Genomic DNA, 26923 nt, shown 5'->3' with positions numbered 1-26923 from the left:
CCTTAGCTGAATTACATTAGCTAAACCACATTGAACATTATGTTTTTTGGAGTGCCTTCATTAAATTGAGGAAGAGAAATTATGTCATATACAATCAGCCAGATATTATACAAGAAAGTTAAAAACCCACAATTCAAATTCACAGCGACTCTATGTGAGGGTCCCAGTACTGTAAATCTTTCTATGAGCAGACAGCTTCCCAGTTTTTCCCCACAAAGCAACTAGTGTTTTTGAACTACTGATCTTGTGGTTAATAGTATAAGGCTTACCTGCTAATGCCACATGCCTTAAACAAAGAGTAATAATAGTTCCTATGAGTATCTTCTTTGTTTCATGAGCTTAATATGTTATTGATTATTGTAAAATTTATTAGTGAGTAACAATATACATTCATGATTTTTTTCAAGATTAATTTCATTTTAATTGATCAGCTAAGTAATATATATTTGGAGTATATCTTTTTAGATAATTTCAGTTAGTCTAATAAGCACATTCTGAGGTCACTTTTCTATTGAGGACCATTGAAACGATTATATTAAAAATAAATCAATTTGTGTTCGATCTTTTGGTTATGCAATTGAGAGACCACAGCCTCTGAAATTCAAGTTTCTGGCCACGTCTTGCTGACTTTTTGATCCTGACCTATCCCTTCCCTAGGCCACAAACTTGACTGTGTTCTCACCTGCCCCTTAGGCTTAGTTTGTTCGGTCTCAATTATTAATTGGCAGACTAATCTGACAAGCGTTTATAACTTTCATGGACTTAAAACGAACCTGGGGCCATCAAGGCATTTTCAGTCTAGTAGCAGACTATCTAGCTTCATAAAAATCATTGTCGACTTCACCATGTTGTCCGGCTGCCTTCCCCACCTAGGCCTCTCTCCTAGCAGCAGTGCTCCCACTTCATCCATAATTAAAGCTAGGGCACCGGAATGTGTCCCAGGCACCCATCTGACTGATAAGAAAGAGATGATATTTCTGTCGTCAAGCTCTGATGAATGAGAAATTTCAAACGTGAAAAAGACGTGAGCGTAAACTCTCTTCTTGAAGGACTAGCCGATGCCATTCGCTCCTTCCTGTGCTGCCCTTTCTTGCTGTGGGAACCTTTCCTCTGGGATCTCTTCCTTTCGTGGGTCATCTGCATTCCCTTCATCCATTCTTCCCTTTCCTCTCTGGCCGACACCCCACTCCACAACATGATTACTGAGCTAGAGTGAGAGAGTGGTATCATTTCAAAATCTAAGACTGTTCCCTGCTGTTTTATATTCCACATTTTGGTGAATGTCTTGACCTTAGCTATGTAATCACCCCTTTAGTGCATCGTTAGCAATAAACACATGTTTGTAGTGACATTTGCCTTTGCACTTCACTACGCTCAATCAGGGAGATGTTTATTTAACTGTTTGCTGTTAATCAAAGCCTATGTTTTTAAGCACATTCCAGATCACATTTCTTGCACTCGCTCATTTGTTCATTCCTCAAAACTTACAAAATGTATTGAGGACCTACTACTATGTGTCAGGCTCTTTTATTTGCTCTTAGAGTAAAATTAGATTCAAATTTTAAAAGCCCTCTTCTTCAAGAACCTAATAATCTCATAGAGATGAGAAATAGACAGAGTAACATTATTATGATTGTATTAAGTAATATTAATATACTCATTAAATAATGAATAACATTTTTACTGTAATGTTCATAGATGTTCTTGGAGTAAGTAAAAAAGACAAGGTAATCATTACAAACAGTCTTTTTTTTTTCTTCTTTTTTTACATTTTATTAGGGGCTCATGCAACTCTTATCACAATTCATACATGTACATACACAAACAGTTTTAAAGAAGAGATGTGAGTGGATGTGGGGCAAGAACCTGAAGACAGAGGTCTGGATTAGTGAGGATCACTTTATTCGAATAGCTTTAAGCATATGCTCAGAGTTTTGATTTACAGGCTCACCGTGACAGCAGGCTGGAGACTGCAGTAGATGTGGGCACCATCTGAGCTAAAGAAGCAGGTCCGAGGGCAAAGCAGCAGCAGCAGCAGCAGCAGCAGGTCAGGGGACTACTGCAGGACCCAGAGCACGGTGGTGGGCGCATCAAAAGTAAGGATCACAATTGTTTACACAGGTCTAGAGTGAGAGGCGCCTAACAATATATGAAATCCATAGGGTTCCGGTTATATCCAACCTGCTTTTACTGCAAGAGAGAAAAAAAGAAAGAACTCAGTTAAAAAAAAATGGAGCAAGAGGATTTAGTGCTGGGAGGGGAGGGTTAAATACCCCTAGATTCAAGAAGGCACATACATGAGCACTGATGGTTCTAGTCAAGAATTCCCTACCTAGAGACACAGTACATGGAACATTGGTTGAGGTTATAGGTAGGAGAGGTTAGTGGTTGGCTATGTGCTTCTATTGGATAGAGAGCATGCTGGTGATTGACTTCAGGAATTAGCTACAGATGTTTACAATTCAAGCCACGTAGCCTTCCGGCGGGACTGTCAACCATTATTTCAGAGGCATCTAAAGCAGTAGGGCTCAGTCAGCCGGCTCAGGGTGTGTAAAGAGGTGCACAGCAATGCCAGGTTGCAATTTCCCTAAATGACTTGTGAAACAAAACTTTTCAAGTGTTTGAGGAACTTTAGATAAGGCTGACTCCAAGACCCTTTCAAGCAATTACCGTATGTGCTCCTGTACAAGTCGAGTTTTCCAGCACATTTTTAATGAAGTTTTTGTGGTAAAATCAGGTGCCTTGGCTGATATTCGGGTCGGCTTATACTCGAGTATATAAGGTATCTTAATTACAACTTTGCCATGAGAAGAAGATTCTTTTGGCCCACTTTATACATAATTTTGCTGTGTCAAGATTCCCTTACTGGGACTGTATTTCTTTTTTTTTAAATATTTTATTGGGAGCTCTTACATATATCATAACATTCCATCAATCACATAAAACAGTATTATACAATTGCTGCTACAGTTGGTTTCAAAACATTTTCTTTTTTTCTTTCTTTTTTACATAGATGACATATAATATTTAAAAATAGCACTAAACAATGTATTATTTAAGGTTAAGTATAATATGAGGGGATTTTTTAAGTGTAGAAAAAAATGAATTAAAATATAATGGCATCTTCCCACTTTCTCCCACTTCTTTTTTTAAATCATTTTATTAGGGACTCATACACCACTCATCTCAATCAATACATACATCAATTATGTAAAGCACATTTGTACATTCATTTCCCTCATCATTCTCAAAACTTTTGCTCTCCACCCAAGCCCCTGGAATCAGGTCCTCATTTTTTCCCTCCCTCCCCACTTCCCCCCTCCCTCATGAACCACTGATAATTTATAAAGTGTTATTTTGTCATATCTGGCTCTGTCCCATGTCTCCCTTCACCCACTTTGCTGTTGTATGTCCCCCAGGGAGGAGGTCAAATGCAGGTCCTTGAAATAGGTTCCCCCTTTCCAACCCACCCTCCCTATGCCCTCCCAGTATCGCCACTCACACCACTGGTCCTGAGGGTATCATCCACCCTGGATTCCCTGTTTCCAGTTCTCATCTGTACCAGTGTACCTTTCCTGGTCTAGTCAGGCTTGCAAGGTAGGATTCGGATCATGACAGTTGGGCGGGGGCGGGCGGGGGTGGAGGAAGCATTTAGGAACTAGAGGAAAGTTGTATTTTTGATCGTTGCTACGTTGCACCCTGACTGTCTCGTCTCCTCTCCAAGACCCTTCTGTAAGGGGATGTCCAGTGGCCTACAAATGGGTTTTGGGTCTCTGTACTTTCCCGCTCATTCACTATGGTAAGATTTTTGTTCTGATGATGCCTGATACGTGATCCCTTTGACACCTCGTGATCACACAGGCTGGTGTGCTTCTTCCATGTGGGCTTTGTTGCTTCTGAGCTAGATGGCCACTTGTTTACATTCAAGCCTTTAAGACCCCAGACGCTATATCTTTTGATAGCCGGGCACCATCAACTTTCTTCACCACATTTAGTTGTTCACCCACTTTGTCTTCAGCGGTTGTGTTGGGAAGGTGAGCATCAAAGAATGCCAATTTAATAAAAGAAAGTATTCTTGTGTTGAGGGAGTACTTGAGTAGAGGTCCAAAGTCCCTCTGCTGCCTTAATACTAACCTTATAAATATATGCACATAGATCTATTTCCCCATCCTCATATATATATTTGCATGTACATGTCTTTATCTAGACCTCTATAAATGCCCTTTGCCTCCCAGCTCTTTCCTCTATTTCCTTTGACTTCCCTCCTGTCCCACTATCATGCTCAGTCCCCACCAGGGTTTCAGCAAGTCCTCTTAGTCACATTACCCTTGATCGTGCTGGGACTGTATTTCTCTCACACCTTAAGTTCAGCAGAAAGAGACATTACCGTCTAGATTTTATGGCTTCTAAGGAGTAATGTATCCCAACAGCAAATTGTGGGGGGATTTCTGCAGCTAACCTTCCCAGGCCGGCAGATTGGTGAGGCACAGTTGAATTCAGCAAGAACTGAGTTGGATTCCGCCATCTGTTTTCATCAGAGAGTTTTCGAGTTTCCCTTTGGACTGCCTTTTGTCTCTCACCTCCCAGGCTTGTCTTGTGGAAGGAGCCCTGTGAGGACTATTTGAGCTTTCTTCTGAACTAACGACCCCAGTCATTATTCTCTAAAGTATAAAGCATATTCTTTTCCTGAGCCCTGGTGCTGACACATTGTGCTCTGATCCTCATGGTCAGCAGTTCGAAACCACCAGCAGGACCGAGGGAGAACACTGTTCTTTCTCCTCCAGAATACAACAGTTACAGTCTTGGCAACCCTAAGGGGGCTCGCTATGAGTCAGGATGGGCTCAATGGCAGTGCTTCCTTCTCTTCCTGTAGTGCTTTTTCCATTTGTGCGTGTTCCCCTGGCCCCATGCCATTTGTACTTTTTGTTACACACACTTCAGCTGTTGAAATTACAGTGATTCCTCCGTTGTCGAACTCAGTTCACTTCAAATAATGTTTCAACACCAAAAAGTTTGAGAACTGAATGTATTTTCCCCATAAGAAATCAGAGAAAACCAAATAATTGGTTCTGAGACCCCCCCACCCCATCCCCCCCCCTACATGACTTCTAAGTTCACTAGGGAGGCTTTTAGTCTTCTCGCAGAGCAGTGGTTCTAATTTATCCAAATTAATAGTAAGTTTTCAACCTCTTCTGAGGTCTGGGTTCTTTGCTTTCTGGTTAATGATTTCATATCGCATCTTTCTCTATATTAGCTGCTTTGATCACGTTTTCCCTTAAAAAAAAGATGTTGATAATTTTAGGTTAGCCATGTTGCAGTCAGCTGCCAAGTCAGGCAAACGATAACCCGATTCCCATGTCACCATGATTTCTTTAACTCGCTCCTGGCGCTCACAGTTTTCCTCTTAGCGTTACTGTGCGGGTCTCCCTCGCTGGCTTTGGAGCCATGATCCTTACGTAGATCAAGCATGATGATGAGTTGAGCGGTGCTCGGACCAGAGCGTCACCCATGTGTGTCCGTGGCCAGATGTGACGCTTGACTCATGGCCACACAGGTTTTTTCAGGCCAGATTTTCGATTTGATTATGAAGCAACTTTATGAACACCAAGAAGATTTTTTTAAGCTTTGCTATTCACGCAGTAGAAAGTTTGAACCTGCAGCTGTTTGCCAGCCAAGATTTCACTGTATACAATAGAACCGTATTGGATATTCTTTGTGGTAGGAGCAGGCACTGCAGTTGCTTGCCTTTGGCAAGGCCTTGCCCTGAGACCCAAATCCCCACGTGCTGAGAAGAGTTTTAGGATTTGTCCTGGTGGGCAGCTTGACCTCTCTCTCATTTGATTCCAGATGTGTCCACACTATTTAACCAAATCTGCCTACCCCAGTATATTATATACACCAATAAGCCCTTCCTATAATCACATAGCAACCTTGGTCATAAACACTCTGAGATGTTATATCTAAACATACCTTTATAGGAACTTTTCTTGCTTGCAATGCATACGAAGGAAAAAAAACAGTAATAAAAATCCACAATTAGGTACCAAAAGAAGCCATTCTGTATGTTTACCAAGCATATCTCCTGCCCCAAATATGTTTATAAATGTAAAGGAGAAATTTCAGTGAAGAATCCTACAGGGCCTCCTCCTAGCTCTGAGACTCTGATTCTAGCAAGAAACACTGTTCTCCCCAGGATTTGGACTCGAGCTCAGTGTTTTTAGATAGACTTATAAATAATAAGTAATTTAATCTCAGCCCAATACAATGTAGTCTTCATCAAGGAAAAGGAAAGTTCTGTTAGACAATTTAAGAATTTGTGTGTTACAGGTTGTCCAGACAAGGCAGGAAAAGGGCAATGTTCTTACAGTGTACGAACACTTTGATTTCTTCCTTAAAACCAATGGGATTCATTGCTCTGGCTGTGAGGACCAGTGGCTACTCTGGAAAAACTTCTCGGGTGTCCATCAATTCCCCTGAGCCATTAAACAGCGTGAAGGGGTGGACCTTCTGCAAGTTGATCCTGGGGTTAGCAGCTCTCCTGAGTGCTGAGCAAGGTGTACAGTCTTTAGAAGCATCCTGAGCTCTGCTGCGAACCTGCAGAGTACTCTAATTATAATGCGCATTGGAAGCCCACACTGGCTACTTTGACTCCTTTGTTTGAAATGACAGAGCGAAAATACTGGTCTGTAGCATTTAACCACCGGGCTTCTAAAAGTAACATAGTAATTAAGCTTGTACCACAAGCAACCTCAAAGGATTTGCAGACACTGTGTCCTCACCCAGCAACAAAGCCCCTGCGTCCATCCCTCTGTGCCCCTCTTGCTCAGCCCTGTCTCCCTTCCTCCCGACACCCATCGCCATGGTCACTGATGCTTTTTGGGCTTTCTTGGCTGCAGCCCCAGCCTATTCCGCCCAAAAGGTCTGAGAGGGAAAAAAAGAAAGGCATAATTCACAATGGTTAATTCTCTTCCTTTCTTTTGTTTACTCATGCGAAGGCAGAGTCCCAAATATATCATAGCACTATTACATTATTTTTCCTGTATTGTCACCACGCAGCCAAAAATAATCAGTCATTGATATACGCTAAGCGTCACAAATTTTAAGTCGTTATGAACTCTATGGACCAAAGCCAAGTTTGCTTTGGCTTTAGTCATTGCTGTACGAGGAGGTTTTCTTTCTTTCTCTTTCTTTCTTTCCTTCTTTCTTTTGGTGTGTAGATATTTTCTGTCATTTCAGTGTGCCTATGTGTTAGCCCGGGTAGACTAGAGAAACAAGCCCAGGGCGACTCATATGTATAGGAAAGAGCTTTACATCAAAGAGTAATTATATATGAAGAAAACATCTCAGCCCAGTTCAGATCAAGCCCAGAAGTTCGATATTACCCCGTAAGTTCCGTATTAGCCCATGAATTCCTCTTCAGACTCACACAGCACATGCAATGATGTTGAATGCAGGAAGATCACAGGCCATTGGGTGGAAAGTCCTGTGGGTCCGATAGTGGTGGACACATCTCCAGGGCTCTAGCTGCCATCAGCATGGCTCCATGTGGCTTGTCAACAGGAATGTGAAGCAGAGTGTCCCACCTCCAGAATCCTCGTGATAAGGCCATACCCGTCACGAGGGCATGATTGACCCTGATTGACAGGCTAGACACCACCACTTCATTCTTATTGATCAAGTTGACATGAAATTGTGTAACTACCACAGCCTAGTTCCACTAATCAGATCTTCTGAAGGATGGCTTCCAGAGCTGGCCTCTCACATAATTCTTTTAGTCCGCAGAGAGTCTCCAGAGATGGAGAACATTCGATTAATGCTTTTAAAATGAACTGTTTAAGAGGAACCATGACCATTTCAAGAACTGTGATTCCGAGATGGACGGGAAAGCGTTTTGCATTTGTTTTGCAGGATGGTGATCTACCACAGGCCTGTCATTGTAACTGAACTTTCCGTGGGTGGAGAGTGACAGAGAGTCTCCTATGTCGAGGTGGAGAGTGACAGAGAGTCTCCTATGTCGAGGTGGAGCGTGACAGAGAGTCTCCTATGTCGAGGTGGAGAGTGACAGAGAGTCTCCTATGTCGAGGTGGAGAGTGACAGAGAGTCTCCTATGTCGAGGTGGAGAGTGACAGAGAGTCTCCTATGTCGAGGATATTCCTTCTGCTTGGTGTTGATCCTCTTGTCCTTTCTCTCTCTCTCCCGGTTCTTTGTTGCCTAAATCTATGTTTTACTACCAATTAAAAAGAAAATCAGCCCCTCGCCACTTGGAATCACTAAGAACACAAATGATAAATGTAGCGTGTGAGGAGGTGCCATTTGTTTCCCGTCAGAGGTGCCCAGGTCCGTGTCATAGAACTCCACAGAGGATGTGGCTCACTGAACCTTGAGTACCTACAGCTACCTTTCCAGGCCACTCTAGCTCCGGCACTAGTCACAAGAGCCTGTAGAAACCAGTGTAGTGCAGTTATTTTACCCTATTTATGGTATAAGCCGTTATGTCGCAACAATAGAATCAGTTAAACAATTCTTTTTCTCTTTTTATGCACTACTTGACATCAAAAGCAAAAAGAGGTAAGTTCGCTATGAACCTATAGGAGAATCTTATTTCCTTTAATAGTTTTTTTCTCGAATAACTTTGCTTCATTTAGATGATTATCCATCCAATATTTTTTTCCATCAAGTATTTTAACTTTAGGAAGCTTGTTATTCTAAGTCCTTCATTTCTTTGCAAATGAGTAAGCACCTTCTGTAAACTTGGATTTTAAAAATATTTAACATACTGCTTTTCCTTTAACTGGAGTTATCATTATGGTTTTAACTTATGAAGACATAATGCATTTTAAAGTACTTTGTTTAGTTTGAGGGTGTCAGATTATTTCCCCCAAAATGTGGTTTCCATTACAGGTTGTAAATATTCCTTTCTTTAAAACAAAGAAAGAACCAGGCCAAAACTACAGAGTTACTGCTACAGAAGAGGATGTCATGAACTTCTTGGGTACTTTTTAGGGTCATTTTTTTGAAGTGATAATAAATTATCAAAAATATTAAGAACATTAAACACATTTTGCTGGATGTCATATTTTTCTTGTTTTGGTCGCTATTTTGATCATTGACCTCTTTAGCGAACACTTTGTTTCAGTTTGTATACCTTATTTCTCTTTGGCTTCCTTTTGAAGAATTAATTTTACATGTCCAAGGACTAGCTGGTCTTCATGTGATATGCACTATTTTTGACAGTGCTACACCAGATGGTACTGTTCTTCCAAAAGTCAGTTCTTATAGTTGGTTGTAAATTTCTGGCAGCAAAATGTGCTTTTACCTCTTGGTGCCACTGTGTCCGATCACCTGTCTCTCACGGCTTCTCACGGCTTTTCTGAGCATCTATGGGCCGTCACACCGATGTAGGTGGCTTCACTGTACCCCGCCCAGAAGTTGAAAGCTGAAGATCCTAGAGGATGCTTTTATAATTCTCTTTTGCAAGATCTGAAACAAAAACAGGCTTTTTTTCTATGAATGTCGCTTTGTTTTATCAGCTGTTCATATTTATCAGGACAAGTGGGAAGCTGAGTGAACATTTTTGTCCATTGTGTAATCACTGAAAAGGTTGCGCATGCTCCCAGCTTCTCAGCAAGCCCAGCTCTGACTCGGCATTGTCGAAGCCAGTGTGCATGTTTGTCACCACAGTGCGAGTAGCAATTGTCATTTGTGTGAAGGCGGAGCCAGGTGCTTTTTAAGATTGTCACGGAGTCCTTATTTTGTATTGAGAATTTTTTCATGTGTTTCAGTCATTCTGTCCTTGGGAAAATTTTAATGAACAATGATTGTTTCTGCCTATCAATAGTACAAACAAAAATGGTATTTACTTTGCTAAACTCTGATGTAAAAATGAGACTGAAGTATATGATTATATATTTATGCATATATATGAATGAATTATGAATTAGATTACACACATGAGAAATTATAAATTATGCTGTAATCATATATGTGTCCTTCCAGAGAATTGGATGAATGGGGTGTGTAGAATGTCAAAAAGGGTTAAGATAGTCAATTCTATTGTGTTCGATTATAAAATGCTAAATGTTCACAATTATCCATTTTGCTGTCAATACATCATTAAATTCATCTTTTAATTTTAAAAATTCAGCTTTACCTAACTGTTTTATGGAAATATTTTTATCCTATTTTCTTATTTTTTAATATAATATTTCTATCTTAGTTTTTCAGTTATGTATATTAGAATCTCTGGGACTAGTTCAATGTTCAATTGTTACTACAAAAAGAGTGTAATTTGATGCTGATTTCCTTGAACTTTTTTGTTAATTTATTAACACTATTAATCGTTTTGCAGATTTAGTGAGGAATAATTTAGTATTAATCTCATTTGGCACATACTAAATAATGGAAATGTAAAAAATACAATATAATCTTGTATTATATTTTGCTTTGAAAATTAATTTTCAGATGACTTTATGCTTCAAAGTCTTATGATTATCAGAGAATGATTATGGTAATCATTTAGTATCACTAAAACCACTTTTTAAATTTGTATCGAGCGTTTCCTCTTCTGTTATTGGAAGGAAATTCTGAGGATGAGATAAATGCATGTTATAAACTTCCCTTTTCCCCAGAAGACTTATCAAACCATGAGAATGAATGAAGTTATAATAAAGCAACAAGTCTAGGAAGACAGAGCCCATATATCAGCAAGAATGTTCCACCCCATGGATGTTTCTAAGCAGACATCTATGGGGAACAAGCCTCAGGCCGGGTCTTGGGGCTCTCCAGGAGCTGTGTGCTTGCCTGTGGAGGTGTTTGCAAGGAGAGCAGTCGTCACAGGCTGTGTGGAAGGCATGCTTCCAGAGACAAGATACATGCTAAGGGGGTTTAGAGGAAGCAGGTGTTTCCTTCTGGAATGGTCAGGGATGGAAACAACCATGTTTCTGGGCAGTCAAAGAGAGCAAACATTTCGTATTGATGAAATGATAGGAGCAAAGGCTTGCTGAAATCAGTTGATCATTTTGGCCTTTCTAATTTCATCCTGATTAACAGCATTGACTCTCTTTCTGGAAGCTGAGGACAAAGGGCATCTCAACTCCTTCCCTTCCTTTGTCCCTCCTTTCTATCTGTTTCTGACAGGGGACTCCTGGCTAGAAGCTTTCACAAACATTATCTCCCCGCCCACCCCCACCCCTTGCAGGATTGGCATTTCGCAACCCATTTAACTGATAGAAAACCGGAGGCTCCTGCTGGTTAGAGCATCTTTAATGGCCCTCAGCTTCTGGTTGGCAGAACTGGGATTCAAACTCAAATTGGGATTCCGACTGGACTCTTAAGTCCCATGTTGAAAGAAGAAAAGGAATAGAGAAGAAGGCAAAGAAATCTCTCTCGAAGCTCACAGGAAAATGTAAGGAAGTGGAAATAAAAACAGCAAGGAAGTGCCTATGGCGTGCCTCTTGTACAGCCTGATGGCTTTGGGACTGTTGGGTACAACTTTCCCTAAAAACGTGAGTGTATCCATAAGTGTATCAGTAAGAAAGTTACAACTATTTACAACTATTCAGAATCCTGAGTTGGGAAACTTACTATGAACACCCAATGGTTCTGCCTTCAATTCAGCGTACAATACATAGAAACTTATATTTTCTATTAAATTATCTATTTTCACATGCCATCATCAGTTTAGTTCTGCAATGTTAATAATTGGGCCAGTTTAATGGCTCTCTAAAATGACTTTTGCTAAGGAAGTTGAAAGGATTCCCTGGTGGTGTGGTAGCTATGGATTGGGTAGAGAACCACAAGGTTCGCTGTTCGAAATCACCAGCTGTTCCTCAGGCGAAAGATGGGCTTTCTCCTCCCATAAAGAGTTCATCTCGGGGACCCACAAGGGCCGTTCTACCCTGTCCTGTGTGGTCGTTATAAGACAGTATCAACTCCATCGCAGTGAGAAGGTAGTTTATGCTGAAATTCAGGTGTACCGTTTCATTCAGAATTTAAGCTCCTGACCCATGATATGAGGGGGTACCAAAAAAGTTTCAAAAGGAATATTTTTACAAAAGAACCTTATCACCTTCAAAGTACTCTCTATTACACTTAATATATTTGTCAAATCTGTGATTCCATTCTTGGAAACATTTTTCAAACTCATCTTTGGATGGCTGACAGCACCTCCTTCATGTTTTTTTTTTCACCTTCACGTCCTTCTTCATTTGAGAAAACAAAAAGAAGTTGCACAGAGTGAGGTCAGGTGAGTCAGGTGTGTGGGGCAAGAGAGGCATTCTGTTTTCTGCCAAAAACTGGTGCACTGAGACCAGTCCTCCGTTACCACAAATCAAGCCTTTATTGTTGCACACTGTTAGGCAATCTTTTCAGAACCTCTGAATAGAAAGTTTGATTAACAGTCTGATCTGTTGGAACGAACTCCAAATGTACTACGAGTTGACATTTTCATCCATTCGGAAAGTTGATGGACATCCAGAACGAGGTTTGTCATCAATCGACATTTCATCTTCTTTTGAAATGAGAAAACCACTTGTGCACTTGTGTTTTCCCCATAGCGCTGTCGCTTATAGGCTGTGCTCAATATAACAGTTTCTGCAGCATTTTTCCCAAGCAGGAAACAACATTTCTCAGCCGCATACTATTCTCTTAAATCAGCCATCACAGAAACCAGGTTGGAGCAAAACCGCTTTGGGGTTGTTGTTTTTTTGTTGTTTTTTTTTTTTAGTGCCCCCTTGTATATCTTCTTTGATCTTCCTTTAATCCAAATATTAAACCACTTAATGTTTAGAGAGAATGAAGTAAATGGGAGCTGTTCTTGGTTTATGTAGCCTCTGGAGCAGATACAAAGGCTCCATTGGGTGACCCACTAAAAGGACATAGGACAAATAGAGCTCACTGGTCTCCTGGCCACACTAAACAATTCATTTAACTCTTGAGATTCTCCGTGGACTCACTGGTGAAATAGGGAGTAGGACAACAAACTTCAGTTGGGTTTTGTGGAATGAAACATAGTTTTCTTCACTGTAAAGGTCATAGAACACATGGCCCTGCATACACTCCTTAGCCTCCCTATTCATCAGTTTCTTTTTGTAAGATGAAAATAAGACCTACCTCGTTAATTTTTAAAGACGAATTGGAGAGTTACTGCATGCTAAGGGAGTAATTCAGGATGTGTAGTCTATATAGCACTTCATAAATGTTGCATATTTTTGTTATTTTCCATCTTTTACTCTTCCTCCTCCATCTCTTCTGTTGACCCTCACTTTTCTGTCCATTTTCCCAAGTCCCAATTCATTTGGAAGAACATGGTCAGATTTGCTGGAAAGTGAAAGAGGTCTTTCTTTGATCATTCTATAGATTGTTAATTCTAGGACCGTCAACAAGTATGTGTCAACTTTTTACCAACATTCATATTGAAAGACTCTTACCCTTCTAAGTGTTGATTGATCACTTGAACGTATTGAAAGTTATGGACTGTTTATTTCAGGATGTTTTGGTCCAAAATGTTACCTGTTTGTAACTGACAGTAGGGTGATATTTAATGACTGCATTTGTCCAAGAGGATTGATTTCATTATTAAACGTATCTTTCCTGAAATAGTCCTGGGCATAGTGCACCCAGTGACCTAGGTTAACTAAGACAGTAACTAAATGTTTCAGCAAGAGGCGGTTAGCTCGTTGGGCCACGAACTTTTCATTTCTCCAGTTTTTCTGTTTATGAATGGGCGTTTTCGAGAGGGAAGAGGAAAAGCCGTATCTCTTTCCTCCTCGTTTTGCTTGTTGGAGAAAACAAACTGTGGACTCATGGCAGATTGACTTATGGAAGAGAGGTGCCCAGGGCAAAATGGGACCCGGAAGCGAGCACTGTAGATGCCTGGTATGTCAGCAAAGCAGAGATGTGGAAATAGGGTTTTTATATAATCTGAGTTCATCAAGAATGATTTATGCCAGATCACTCTCATTCTCCATCTCATGACATCAGAGAAAAAGTAACGTCATGTATCTGAACGTTGACAACCAATGATACTAACCAACTAGGTATTTCTTAATACTTTTAAAGCCGGGAAATCATCCCTAGATAATGAAATAATTGTCTTTGTAACTGGCCGGATGACAAGTTCTGCCTCCCGGAGAACATTGGGCTCCAAGGAAGTCACTCCAGTAGCTCGCCCACTCATCCTGGCTGGGTGTGGTTTCTCACTTTCACCCACACTGCCGTTGGCTTACCCAACGGAAGTTCTTGAAGCACCATTGTGATGCCATGTTCTGGGTTGGAGAGGTCATGAAAAATGTTTTAAAGAGGGTGGGGAGGTGGGAGGAGACACTCAAGATGCAGTAGACTATGATGTACTCTCCTATATTAAAAAAATGCTTGCTTCCTCATAATTTGGGAGTGTGGATGCGACTTAAATACCCAGTGTGAAGTCTCTAAGAAATTATTTCATGTTGATTCAGCAAGTCTCATCCTTCTTTGTTTCACCTTCTCTTTTATACCTTTCCCCTACTTGAGGCTTTTGTGTATGGAAGATTCATGAAGATTCACACTCTTCATGACTATATCGAGACAGATTATCGCTGCCTGCGAGGCACTAACCAGCTCTGGAGTGTCTTTCTGTGACACTACTCAGGCAGGCTGCCTTAGAACACAGACTCTCCGTGTGGCGTAAGGGCTGTGAACATTTCGAGTACCTGCTTCCATTAATTTGATGATGAAACATTTCCTTAATACAAGGAGAGCCCACGAACGATTTATAGTTGGCTAAGGAGCTTCTTGGCTATCTCCTTACTATGTAGATGTCAGCCTCAGTGTCACCACCTCCAGGGACTATTCCAGGATCACTAAGTGCTTCCGCTCCGAGTTCCCATAGTCCCCTGCAGTCTCCCTATCATGGGAAAGGCAGCACCGTCATGTATCAGTAAGGTAAGTTCAGCCTCTGGATCACACAGTCCTGGGTTCAAACACCCCACTCTACCTCTCAGTGGACTTTGGCAAGTTCCTTAATCTACATCCCTCTTTCCAAAATGATATGAATAAAACGGGATTCCAGATGATCATGTTTACTAAGTGCCTACACAGTGAATGGCACCCGGTCAAAAGAAAGAAGTGCTAGATGCTGTTGTCATCGTCTTCGTCGTCACCACCCCACCCCCACTATTATTACTGCTTATTGCATGTGCTTGCCTGCCACTGTCCAGCATCTGTTGCCTGAGACAGGGGCATCTCAGCTCTGTTCTCCTTTTGTCTAAACAGCTTAGCTCATTGCTGCACAGAACCAAGGGGTTCACACCGCAGCTGTTGAGTGCTTGTGATGAATCCTGTAGCCCAGCAGTCAGCTGCGATTCTGTGCGCCTTCTCCTCCACTCACCTAATTGTCATGTTGCGTGCCCCAGAAAGCAGTCTGAAGCCAAGTCCTTGAGAGCGCGTCTAGGAGAGTAGATTCTGCCCAGAGCAGGAATGGAGCTCTCCTCTGAGCTTGGACTGTCCCAGTCCCCCGACTTTTCTAAGTGCGTGCTAATGGACATAATCTGTGCAGGCAGCGAGGCTGAACCCGAGCAGGATCGGAGGGCTGGAGCTTGTCAGAGGGGTTTGGAAGACCATTGACTTGGCCCCATGAAGCTCTTTTTTAAACTCAATTTTTTAAAACCCGATCACTGTCTAAACTATGGAATTTGATTTTTATTCTTAATGGTAACACTCGGTGCAGTACTTATAAATCATAAGTGTAAGTCAGAAACAAAAATTAGCCCAGTGGTGATGCTGCTTCTGCAAGAGGAGAAAGTGGCATCACTGTAAGTGTAAAAGACAGCCAGCACATGTTAAATCGCCCAGCAAGGGAATAATGCATTGTGGTTCTTATCACCTGCTCTCTAAATTTACTGACCACAGATATGTTTAATAAATACTTTATAACTGCATTGGCAAAAATTTCTAGTAGAATCGAGGTATTAAAAACTAAGATGTTAGGTATTTAAATACTCTAATTACTCCTAATTACCAGCATGGTCATGATCCTCAGAGGCCAACCTGCTTCACGTACCCCTCCTTGACAAGGTCAGACTCTAAAGGTCATGTTCATTTTCATCCACTGCATTTTCCCAAGTCTGCCACAGGAGGGGAGTACACACCAGGTTAATTAAAGAAAAACTCACTCCCTTTAGCTAAAATGCCAGTGGAAAAGATACAGGAGTACACACGAATGCATCTTTTAAGATTTTGAGTGTCTACAAAAGGGAATAATTCGGACTAATCAAACTGCAAAGTGGGAAAATAAGCCATTAAAAAAGAGAGAGGAAAAAAAAAGAGAGGAGAATTCCCCAAATCTGTGAACACTGTGTTACAAGTATCTGTTAACCTCTGAGCTACTTTTCCTGAGTTCTGTAATGTGAACACCAGTGACTCGGGGAATCTAGTCACAACAAAGACCATTTCGTAAAGGGGCTTCTTACCACAGTGTCTTACAGTGAGTACATCAGTGAGAACACCCAAGCATTCCAGTGTGTCCTACGCAACGATCCGCGGTTCTTATGAATGTTTGGTAGTCTGTAGTGAAGTCAACATGCCACCAGAGTTCTCTTAGGGAGAAATAAAAGTCCAAATAAAACCAGGGGCTTCTCACAGAATCTGTTGGGCCACTTAATTTCAAGGCCAAGTGTTTAGCTCCGGTGTGGCAACTGGTTTTTGGAATCTTAAATGGATCTTGACAGATTTTCTCAAAGGACTCTGGGTGATTGTGGGGCTCGTGATGACAAAGTCTGAAGGAAATGGAAATTTGAATGGATACAAACAAGGCCTGGATGGTGCACCTGCTCATTCATCGAGGTTCCGAGGGCCGCCCTCCAAGAATTCCACGGGGGCCCCGTCCCATCCATCCGACAGACCCGATCTCATCCCTTCAGACTTCTTGGGACCACGGTTTGGGTCCATTGAGGATGCAAACACTGCCCTTTTGACCTGGGTATACAGCTCGGGGCGCACGGAAGGTCCCAGGGAAGGCTTGGGGAGCGGGAGCCCTGCCTGCCTTCCGACGGGTGTCCGCCTAGACGGGGAGATGTGGGGAAGCCCTAGGCACACTGTGATTCCTGTGGAGTACGATTTCTGTGACTTTTATAGCCTCACCTTTGACTTACAGCCTCAGTGACTCTAGTTTACATGTTTGCAAACGAGTCTGACCAAGCATGTTTTAAGGTACTCAAGAGGTCCCGTGACAAGTATTGATGTTGCTGATTTTTGTAATATAACATTTAAATAAGGAAAAATATAGTCTTTTCAGTGGGCATCAGGAAGGAAAAGGAAACGCTCCAGATGTAGGGTGTTTCTGTGTGAATGAATCTTCCTCACTAAATCTCAGGCAACTGCTGTAGGCTTTATACTGTTACTAACACCGTGGGCTGTCATCTCTTTGTATATATGTCTAATTTATCAGTTTCTTGTAGATTGTCAGCAGCCTGCTGCCTCCGTACCGCCACAGTGCTCACAACTAGCCGGGAGGCAAGACTGCCCGACTGTCAGGTAAATTCGGACATCTTTCTCTTCTCACCCAAGTGCATGCCAGACCCATAGACTCCACGTTATCTCTCCTGATGGCACCCTCACGCCTTACGTATCACTGTATGTGACTACATCTCATTTCAATCGCGAGCCATGGAAACGCATGCCCTCCATCCCTAGGTCCTCATGGGCCATGGGGAATGCCGCAGAATGAGGACCGATTTCACCGGCCCCGAGACCGGAGGCTGCCTTCAGCCCTCTGGTGTAAGCCAGTAATTGCATTCCTTCATCATCCTGTTGCCTTCCAAACTATCCACTCGTTTGTTTGTTTGTTTGTTTGCTGTGTTTTCCTTTTTCTTTTGACTTGTATTCTGAGCATCTATGTTGTAGGCACACAAACTAGAAGATTATGAAGCATAACTCATGCGTGCTCCAGGACGACATTATTGATGTGTTTCTATTTACTGTTCACCCCGTACTCTCATCAAACTGGAGATGTGCGGCCCTGATGCTATCCTTAGGAACCCAGCACCTAACCCACAGGGCCACCAGGCTGAATATAAATATAGAACCTAAAGTCGGAAGACTTGAATAAATGGTAGTTGGGGATTATTACTTCCCATCTGCAGAATTTCTGCAAAAATATCATCGTTATAACCATCCACGTCAAAGAGAAAAGGCAAACATTTTCCTACCCTGTTTATTTGGAAGTGAGTTCTCTGAATACTGAGTGAAATACTAATTTACTAACAGTGTGCAATACTAATACAAGTCAGTGGTGCAACGAAGATCTGAATAATTTTCAACTGATTTCTTTCCTAGTTTACAATTTTAAATTGCTTATTATGTTTCTCAGCAGAAGTAAATTGCCTTATGTCATTTTCAAGAGTTCTTCCACCATAATACAGTGTGGCGCTGTGAAGTTAAAAATAACTACATTTGAAACATGTTAGCAGAGTTTAAACAGATTGTTGAATGGGAAATTCCCAACCATTTTGAAGCATGTTATACATATTTTGTATTTATATTATAATATATCATAACAGTTAGTATAGTATCATAATAGCTACCATCTCCTGAATGCTAGCATTGGACTAGAGGTCTAATATGTTACAATATTTGTTACTCAGACACAAAGGAAACCTATGAACTATGATTTTTCCTTTTACAAATGAAAATACAGAGGCTCACAAGAGTTAGCTCATGTGCTCAAGAGCCCCACACTTGTAACTAGTAGAGACGGAATCCCATGGCTCTAACCTGTTCTCCTGTCCACTGGGTGAGGCAGTCATGAGGAGGACAGGTCACACATAGAAATTAAACTAAAGAAAGCATTACAGCTCAAGTACTGCAAAACTCACCGTGTACGCAGAGGTTCCCGCTATAATTTCTTGAAGGTTCTAAAGACACGTTTGGTTCTCCCTTGGGGAATCTCTGAATATTTCACGTAAAATAGTTTTAATACATACACCAAAACTCAGCAGATCTGAGGATTTCAGTGGAGGTGCTAAAGACCTATTTCCAAACTGAACTGTAAGTGGAACTTTTGAATTCTGGGAAGCCTTCCAAATCATCATGCACTTACCCCTCTCCCAGGCCCACTGCCATGTAGCATCAGAGCCCGACAGGAGTGCTTCATCTTTGCGTCTTGCTTCACCCCAGCCTCTGTGGCCTCTGAGGGTGCCGGGTCTTTATAGCCTGGTTGTAGTTTCACCAATGCTTCCTGCCTGGTGCACATGCTTGACACTCAGTACTGGCCTAAAAGCTCGCTTGTTTGAACTCCCCCGGTGATGCCATAGGAGAAGGGCCTGGGGACCCATTTGCATAACACACTGCAGCTGAGAAAACCCCACGGAGCAGTTCTCTCTGTCAGAAGCTACTGTACAGCAACAGCTTGGTCTTAGAGTCTGCTCGCTTCTCTCTTCTTGTTTTAATACAACTGTTGCTCTTCTACCAGGGTAAGACTGCTTCTTCTTCTTTGTAAGGCTTCTTTTGAGTCGATGCAAGCCCAACATGTCGCAGTGCCTGTCCGAGGAGTGGTGTCAGTGGCAGGCTCCATGGGGTCACTGGCGGAGTGAAGGCCATCTGGAGAGAGACAATTGCAGAACGTAATGGCAGCCAAGGTCCAAGCTTGACTTTATCTCTGGGGCCACTGGACAGTCAGCTGTTGTGTCGGCCGGGTTGTCTGGAGAAACAAAACCAATGACATGCATGTATGTTTAAGAAAGCGCTTTATGTCAAGAAGTCTTCTTACATCAAGGAATGTGGGCGTAGCCAGCCCCCCAGTTCAACTACTCACGGGTTCAATAGGTGCAATCCTATGGTTAAGATATATAAAGATTATAATAAAGTCATAGAGATAGGAGAGAGAGTAACATAGAGAAGTCAGAGACATCTCATGGTAGCATGCTCACTTCAGTTCCTCTTGGTGGCACACGTGGAGGTGGGAGACAAGCAGGCAGGAGAGAGAGCATGAGGCTATTTCTAACCAGAGCTTCTATCTCTTTGGGGGCATGAAACTGCTCTGATTACAGATCATGATCTGCATCATAGGAAGGGGCTGTAACAGAAAAAGTACAAGCAGTCGGAGGGGGTGACCTAGGGGTGTGCATGCAATAGGAAAGGGAGGGAATGGGGGTATATGTGGCAAGACGGTCGTCCCTAGACTCAATATAATAGCCTAAGCTTAGTCACCCTTGAGTGGTCCTGGGCTTGCCTTCGAGCACTCCTTCAAGGGAACAATATCAGAAGGGAGGGGGCCCTACTTAGGGTGAGTCAGACTATACATTCTGGTTGCTGTAGATGGTTGATACCCTTAAGGAGAATGACCTCTGACCTACTTCTGTTGACCTCCTCGCATACAGTCATTTACCATGTGAAGCAAGCAGCGTCTTGGGTTTGGCATATATTTGGGGGAGACACCTTGGGAGAAATCTTTCTGTATACCACAAAGAAGTCATCCCAGCCCAGTCCATCTCAATCCAAAGTCTGATGCTGGCCGGAGCCCTTTTCAGACTCACGTAGCTGCAGGCTGATGACATGCAAAGGTGGAGTGGGACACAGGAAGATTAGAGGCCAGTAGGCACCACGTCATGTGGATCCAAAGTCGGTGGAAACATGGCAGGTGCCCACAGCTCTCAGTGTTGAGCAGTCTACACAGGGCCTGCTCCTGGAGGCAGGCAGAATCTCAGCAAGCAGGAAGGTGAAAGAGGAGGGGAGAGGAGCTTTCCCAGTTTCTCCCTTATAAAAAGGTCCCACATCCAGGACGATCCGGCCTGATGGACAGGTTAGAGTTCACACAGGGTCAAGTTGACGTGACATCGAACTGCCACAGCTGTGTAATGGAATATCAAGTCTGCCGGAAAAGGTACAGGACAGAATAGGTTTGTGTCTCTTGTTTGTTAGTCTCAGTCTGCACTGCTGACCGCATCCTGTAACAAGGTTTTTATTTCAGGAAGATGCCTTGCTAACATTCTCATACCATCTTATTGAAGTAGCCATTTGTACAGCATTTAATTATGTAAGTTATTGGTTATGCTTATTGCAACCCCCTTAGTAGATGCACCATAGGGAGCGGAGCGGTTAAGCACCTGGGCTCTTACTCCTGTAGTCCCTTCTCTACAACACAGCCCCACATGCCTGCTGCTGTTTGTTCCCATCAAGTTGAGTTCAACTCAGGATGAGCCCCTGAGTGCAGAGTAGACCGGCGTCCTGCGGGGCGCCAGTGTCCACTTTCTCTACAGTCCATCACCAGTCCATTCTTCCAAGGCACTTCTGGGTGGATTTTACCCTCCACCCTTTCGGTTGGCAGCTGATCATGTCCAGTTTGCACCAGGCAGGGATTCCCAGTACCTATTGGCTGCTCTCCCGCCTACTGCCCCTCAAGACAAAGGGCTGCAGTCTGGCCCATTCCCCTCTCTCATGTGCCTGAGCAAACAGCAGAGAAGGCGATTAATCTCAGCATTTTGATTAGATACGAAATGGAAGGGTTTTGCCGAAAAGGTTTAACAGTTGATTTCACCTTTTGTCACCCTGCCACCCCTAACCGGTTTGATTACAGTGGGTACAGGTACCGGTTCCAGCTCCTCTGGGATTACTGAGGTTGGTTGTGTGCCACCGCCACAGAGATGCTTTCCCTTACGGAAAACCAGTTGGATGAACCACAACTGTCTCCCCACCTGATACAGCATGGTTCAGAGCAGGTTTCTCGGTTGCCCATGTGGGTGTACGCGAAGAAATGATGTCTCTAACCAGACTCGCCTTTTAAAAGTCCCACCCAGGCCCACTCCCAAACGGATTACCGTTAAAACGTTCATTGTCCTTTTTGCTTCTTTCTAGCACAGACGCGAACACGTAACCAACCTTAGAAAGCTTACTATGTCCGAGAGTGGGAGTAAGCATTCTCACCTTCAGTAAGGAGAGCACTGTTATACCCATTTTTTAAATGAGGAAGCAGAGGCTTAGGGAGGTCAAACAATATTGCAGGGCCATGTAGCTAGACAGCAGGCAGCCGACACACATTCTTCTACCGACCACCACTTACCTCTCCACTCTGGAGGAAGAGGCAAGCAACAGCACATTTACATCATCCACGTTGCCGCTGTATTTCTGAAATGAAAAGGCATTTTTGTTAAACATGAGAAGATAGACCAGCCAAGAAGGCTGAGCGGTTTCTAACGAAATGGTCTTCGGTTTTACATGATCTATCTGTAACAAGTAACGTCTAAAATAGCAATTTAAGATGGCATAAGCTGAAAGACCAGGGGGCCATCAAATTGAAACTGACTTTATACTTACTATATGGTAAAGCTTATCAAATGTTTGCATTCAAGAAATAATGTCTCAAGCCATCATCCAAGAAGCTATGTGAAAAAAGAAGATATGTGATGTGTACTTTGAATGTGTGATTGCATTTTATGCAAATATAAAATAACGGTCACCTAAAATATTTATAATCACTCACTTTATGTAGGAAATCTAAAATAATGAGAAAATGTAGCCATCATCGATGACATACAATCAAGTTGTTGAGCCAAGTGGGTTCAATCTGTGTTGGAGTTGTTGCTGTACACTTCAGTGGGTTGGGCACAAATATTTGGTTTCCATGTCAAAAAGGGTCTTGAATTACATAATGTCATCATAAAATATCCGTGCAGTATAATGTGATTGCCCATTTCTTGTCATACTGATACTGAATAATGCATTTCACACCCTAAAGAGGAACCAGTCCTAAATGATGTCATTTTCCAGAAAGACACTTGATTAGGTCTGTGTGAAAAGCAAGTCTGCTGGCACTGTCACCTGCTGTGCTCCACAGCCACGGGTTCTTTCTGGGGACAAGAGTGCATCTTTCCACACAGATTTTAAAGTCTTGCTGCAGCTCCAGTTATTTCATATTTTTCTACCAAGTTTTAAAAACAACTTGGAAAAAATCATTTTTCTCACAAGCTATCCTAATAATACAGAACAGAACACCACCCACCCCCCCCCCCCTTGGATTAAATTGGTAATGAATTCATTGCCAATGAGTCCATTCCAACTCATAGCAACACTGTAGGGCAGAGCCGAATTGCCCTTGTGGGTTTCCAAGATGAACTTTTGATGGGAGTTGAAAGTCTCCTCTTGCTCTCACGGAGTGACTGGTGGTGAGTGTGTGAAGGGGCCTGAGAACCTGCCTTTCCCACGAGCCCCTGTGGTGCTGGGACACAGACACAGGCTCTGAGGATTCGGTGCTGGCTGCAGGTTCTCAGGCCCACTTCACACACTGACCACCCCCTGGGGGCTTTGTGAGAACAGACGGAAGGCAATGCTGCAGTTGAACACTGTCGACTTGTAGGAGTCAGTGCAGAAAAATGGACAACGGCAAAAGCGTTCCTCTGTCATTGCCTTAATACCTTGCATTTTCCTAGTTTGCACGTTGTTTGTTTGTTTTGGAAAGTTGAAGTTGTCTTGGCATTTCAACTATTTTCCATGAAAAATTCCCACTGATTTTTTTTTTTAATGTATGAGGAAATATATCATCTGATCCTTTTCGAGTGTGCCTGGCTCTTGCCAGCGTGCATCTTGCTGACCGGCTTGTTTCTCGTTTGCAGTCCTGATGTAGCGCTCCCCGAGGAAGAACCACCTTCCAGCCCCCAGTGTGCTCCTCTCCACTGTCTCTCCAAGCCCCCCTGCCCCAGCTCGCCATCACCCGGGGCCGAGCACCTGGGGTGAACATCGGCCACCGGACACAGGACACTGCCCGAGATCCAGCGGTGTTTTCTTCTGGGCTCTCAGCGGTACCTTGGATGAATTCCCATCTTCGTGGAGGATGAGAGAACATTGAGAAAGAATAACACGAAGCACAGATTCCGATGTGATGAAACATGTTATGGTTTCTCTAAAACCAGAGATAAACGTGTGCGAACAAATGGCTACGGTCCAACTACGTAAACACAAAACCAACAGGAAACCCCTATCTCAGATGGCTGGCATGGCCTGATAGCCTCAGAGAACCCAAGACAATGTAAAATACAGATACTGTAAAACCGTCTCAGCGCACACTGCAAGTTCAGCTATAGGAGTTGGTTCTGATACTTTTTACCATTGATATTTATTTGATACTTTATTTGCTACATGGTGTGTATGGAGAAAAGCACTTCTATGAGAGGTGACCTGCATTCACTTATTTTTCAAATAAGCATAGTTTGTGCCGTTCGATATGTTTTAACTTAGTTTAAGATGTGTAACTGGCCAGGCTCCGGTCACTCTTCCTGCACAAAGTGGCACATGAGGTGCGTCGCAATGTTGACCATCACTGGATTTTGCTGCTACATCAATAGGGTCTTGCACTTATTTTCTAATCGCTCATTAACTACTGGATTCTTTTTTTAACTAGAGTTCCTCACTGGACATTATTAAGTAAACCTAAGAAAGAGACTACATTATTAGTCACTGACTTATTAAATTTTGGACTGCATCTTTCATTCTTTTTTTTTAAACTGCAGACGAGTAGATGCACTGGTGCTGCTCCTGCGTGTGTGTGTGTGTGTGTGTGTGTGTGTGTGTGTGTGTGTGTGTGTGTGTGTGTGTGTAAAAGCTAAATAATTTGAAGGGGGAAAATGGTGTGTTTATTAAATGACCAGAAAAAAAATTTTTTACTTCTCCCCCAATTAGGGTCCTCTAATGAATCCTTCCTGCTAAAAGGTATCAAGTACAAATGGGAGATTATACACATGGGTTGATATGAGGTAGCCTTTAGTTTATTAATTTACTCAGAAAGTGTTCAAAACTTGGTTAAAAGTGTATGTTTTGTTTTTTGTTTTCATAACCTTCCTTGCCCCCCCAAAAGAGTGAGAGAGAGAGAATAAACCTTAGCTCATTGTCTACTTTTGAAAAAACACTCAGGTGCCTACAATCACTATAATAGATTGAGATAATACTACATGTTCTTAGTTCATTTACAGATTCTCCTGAGTATCAGGTATGACTTGATTCAAGGAGTAGATGTTCATGGCAAAATTTATTTTGCACCTGATCTGACAAACGGGAAGCGGCTCCTTGGGCTGAAAGGTCTACCAATGCTCTTGGGCTCCTCGCTCCAGGGCTGCCCACGCCATCGCTCCTTGCCCTGCTCTTTGTCTTGGTCAGGTAGCCTTAACTTCTGTCAAACCAGAAGGATTTGGCCTTTTCATGTACTGATACCTGTCACTTTACCTCAGAATGAAAATGACCATCCGTGTGAACACCAAGAGGAACATGGTGATGGACTGGTGGTGCACTGCAAGCTCCGGCACGGCATGGTAGAAAATGGGTCTTTCTAATTCCTTCAAGAGTTACAATTTTAGAAACCCAGAGGGGCAGTTCTACCCAGTCCTACCCTGTCAATGGCAGTGAGTTTGGCTTTTGGTTTTATTAACACAAAGATTGATGGCAGTACAGGTCACTGATCAGGAAGAACTCATAGGGCCCAGTTGGCTTCCTGAGCGGAAATGGGTGGCAACTTCACGGACTTGGTACATCCACAGTGGTGGCCAGCGGGGCAGTCATAAAGCACATGGCGGGAGCTTTCGCCGGCCCTAAGCTTAGTGAGTGGTCCCAGTGACCAAAGCAACCAAAGGAATTTGAGTTCCTTATGCCCCATTTTTAGCAGTGTCATTTATTGTGCAACTTGGAATACATAGTTGAAAATCCTCACCAAAATAGGGACTCAGGTTGATGTACGGAAAACGAAGCGGATCTCCATAAAGCCCTGATCCTAGCAACTGAACCTCGGCCCTTTCTCCCCACGTGGCCTTGCTGGCGTCCCCCAGAGTTTCCTGTGTGTGAAGTTTGCCTGCTACCAGCAGCAGTTGGTGAGGTTGGGGATTGTTCCCGTGGGCTCAAGGAGAGGAAGCACTCCCCGCCCCCTTTTCCTTTTTCTTCCTCTCTTCCAAAAACCCGGGTTTGAATGGAGAAGTGGCATAGCTGCTTGGTTGACTGACTTTTCATAAAATCGATGGGGTCTGCGGGGAAACATGCCTTTAAAAAAGAAGTTCCTCAGGGTGCCATCCTCTGTGGCCTCATCAGATTCCCGGGTGAAACTGGGACTCAAGCAGAGAATGCCATCCGTGTGCCCTTCGTGGCAGGGCAGTACTACTGGTTATTGGCAGGCTGGATTGTGGGCTTGCTCACTTCCTCTGTATGTGTGACCCAGTGAAGGACCGACTGACTGGCTCATAAACACAACAGTTATATTTTTTTCCAATTCAGATAAAATGCATAATTAAGACTTTTATCGTAGTAGAATGGAAAAGTTTCATTTTGCAATTGTAACTCTAAATAAATAGAGATTTGAGTGAAACGTGGCCTAGATGATAGGAAGACTTGGAGAAAATCTCATTGTCATCACAAAACTAGGTGACGGTCCCTAAGCAGTATTTACACTGCTGCAATCTTTAATATGCCAGTTTATAACCACCAGGTTTTAAAGCATTTAAATACATGTAGCCTTGATACAAAGCTACATCTGTAAAGATAACACTAGGATTCAAAAGAAGATAAAAGTAGAAAAACTAGTGGAAATCAAAACAAATGGACCTTCTTAATACTCAAAGACGAGAGACTTGGGGAAGAAAAATAAACTGTAGTAATACAGTAAAAATACCGGCTAGTTGCAAATAATAAAGGTAACTGACAAGAGCAATTAGCAATGTAACCAGGGCATTTTGAATAAGTAAGCACAATTAGAATACTAAAGAGAATAGTCAGTATGCAGAGCTACTTTTCAAATGAGGATTTTCATAATTTAAAAACAAAAAGAGCAATAATTTCCTTTGGCCTAAAATATACAGGGGCCCACAGGACTCTCTAAATCATCTTAAAAATCAACTCATGGATTAGCAGATCTCTTTCAAGTATCTAGTTCTGCTTCAGCTAAAAGAACTTTGAAGAACTTTAAAGAAAAAAGTTATTAAAT

The 26923-nt window shown here is 42.6% G+C and overlaps 1 protein-coding gene across 4 annotated transcripts in view; it reads left to right on the top strand.

Moving 5' to 3' along the window:
* The window catches only part of BICD1 (BICD cargo adaptor 1), a 228890-nt gene extending 204197 nt beyond the window's left edge, over nucleotides 1-24693 (top strand). For 2 of the 4 annotated variants that reach the window (XM_075553038.1, XM_075553036.1), the window contains exons 9-10: nucleotides 17433-17508; nucleotides 23580-24693. In XM_075553038.1, the coding sequence (XP_075409153.1) occupies nucleotides 17433-17508; nucleotides 23580-23700 (197 nt within the window). In that variant the 3' untranslated portion in view covers nucleotides 23701-24693. Of the gene's footprint in view, nucleotides 1-8559; nucleotides 8569-17432; nucleotides 17509-23579 lie in introns of all 4 variants that reach the window. The other 2 variants (XM_075553037.1, XM_075553039.1) reach the window with 2 other exon arrangements.
* Nucleotides 24694-26923: the final 2230 nt, after the last annotated feature.

This window comes from Tenrec ecaudatus, chromosome 6, assembly GCF_050624435.1.
Source record: "Tenrec ecaudatus isolate mTenEca1 chromosome 6, mTenEca1.hap1, whole genome shotgun sequence".
Taxonomy (NCBI): domain Eukaryota; kingdom Metazoa; phylum Chordata; class Mammalia; order Afrosoricida; family Tenrecidae; genus Tenrec; species Tenrec ecaudatus.
Note: the sequence above shows the minus strand (reverse complement) of the source record. Positions and strands in the feature narration are given on the sequence as shown.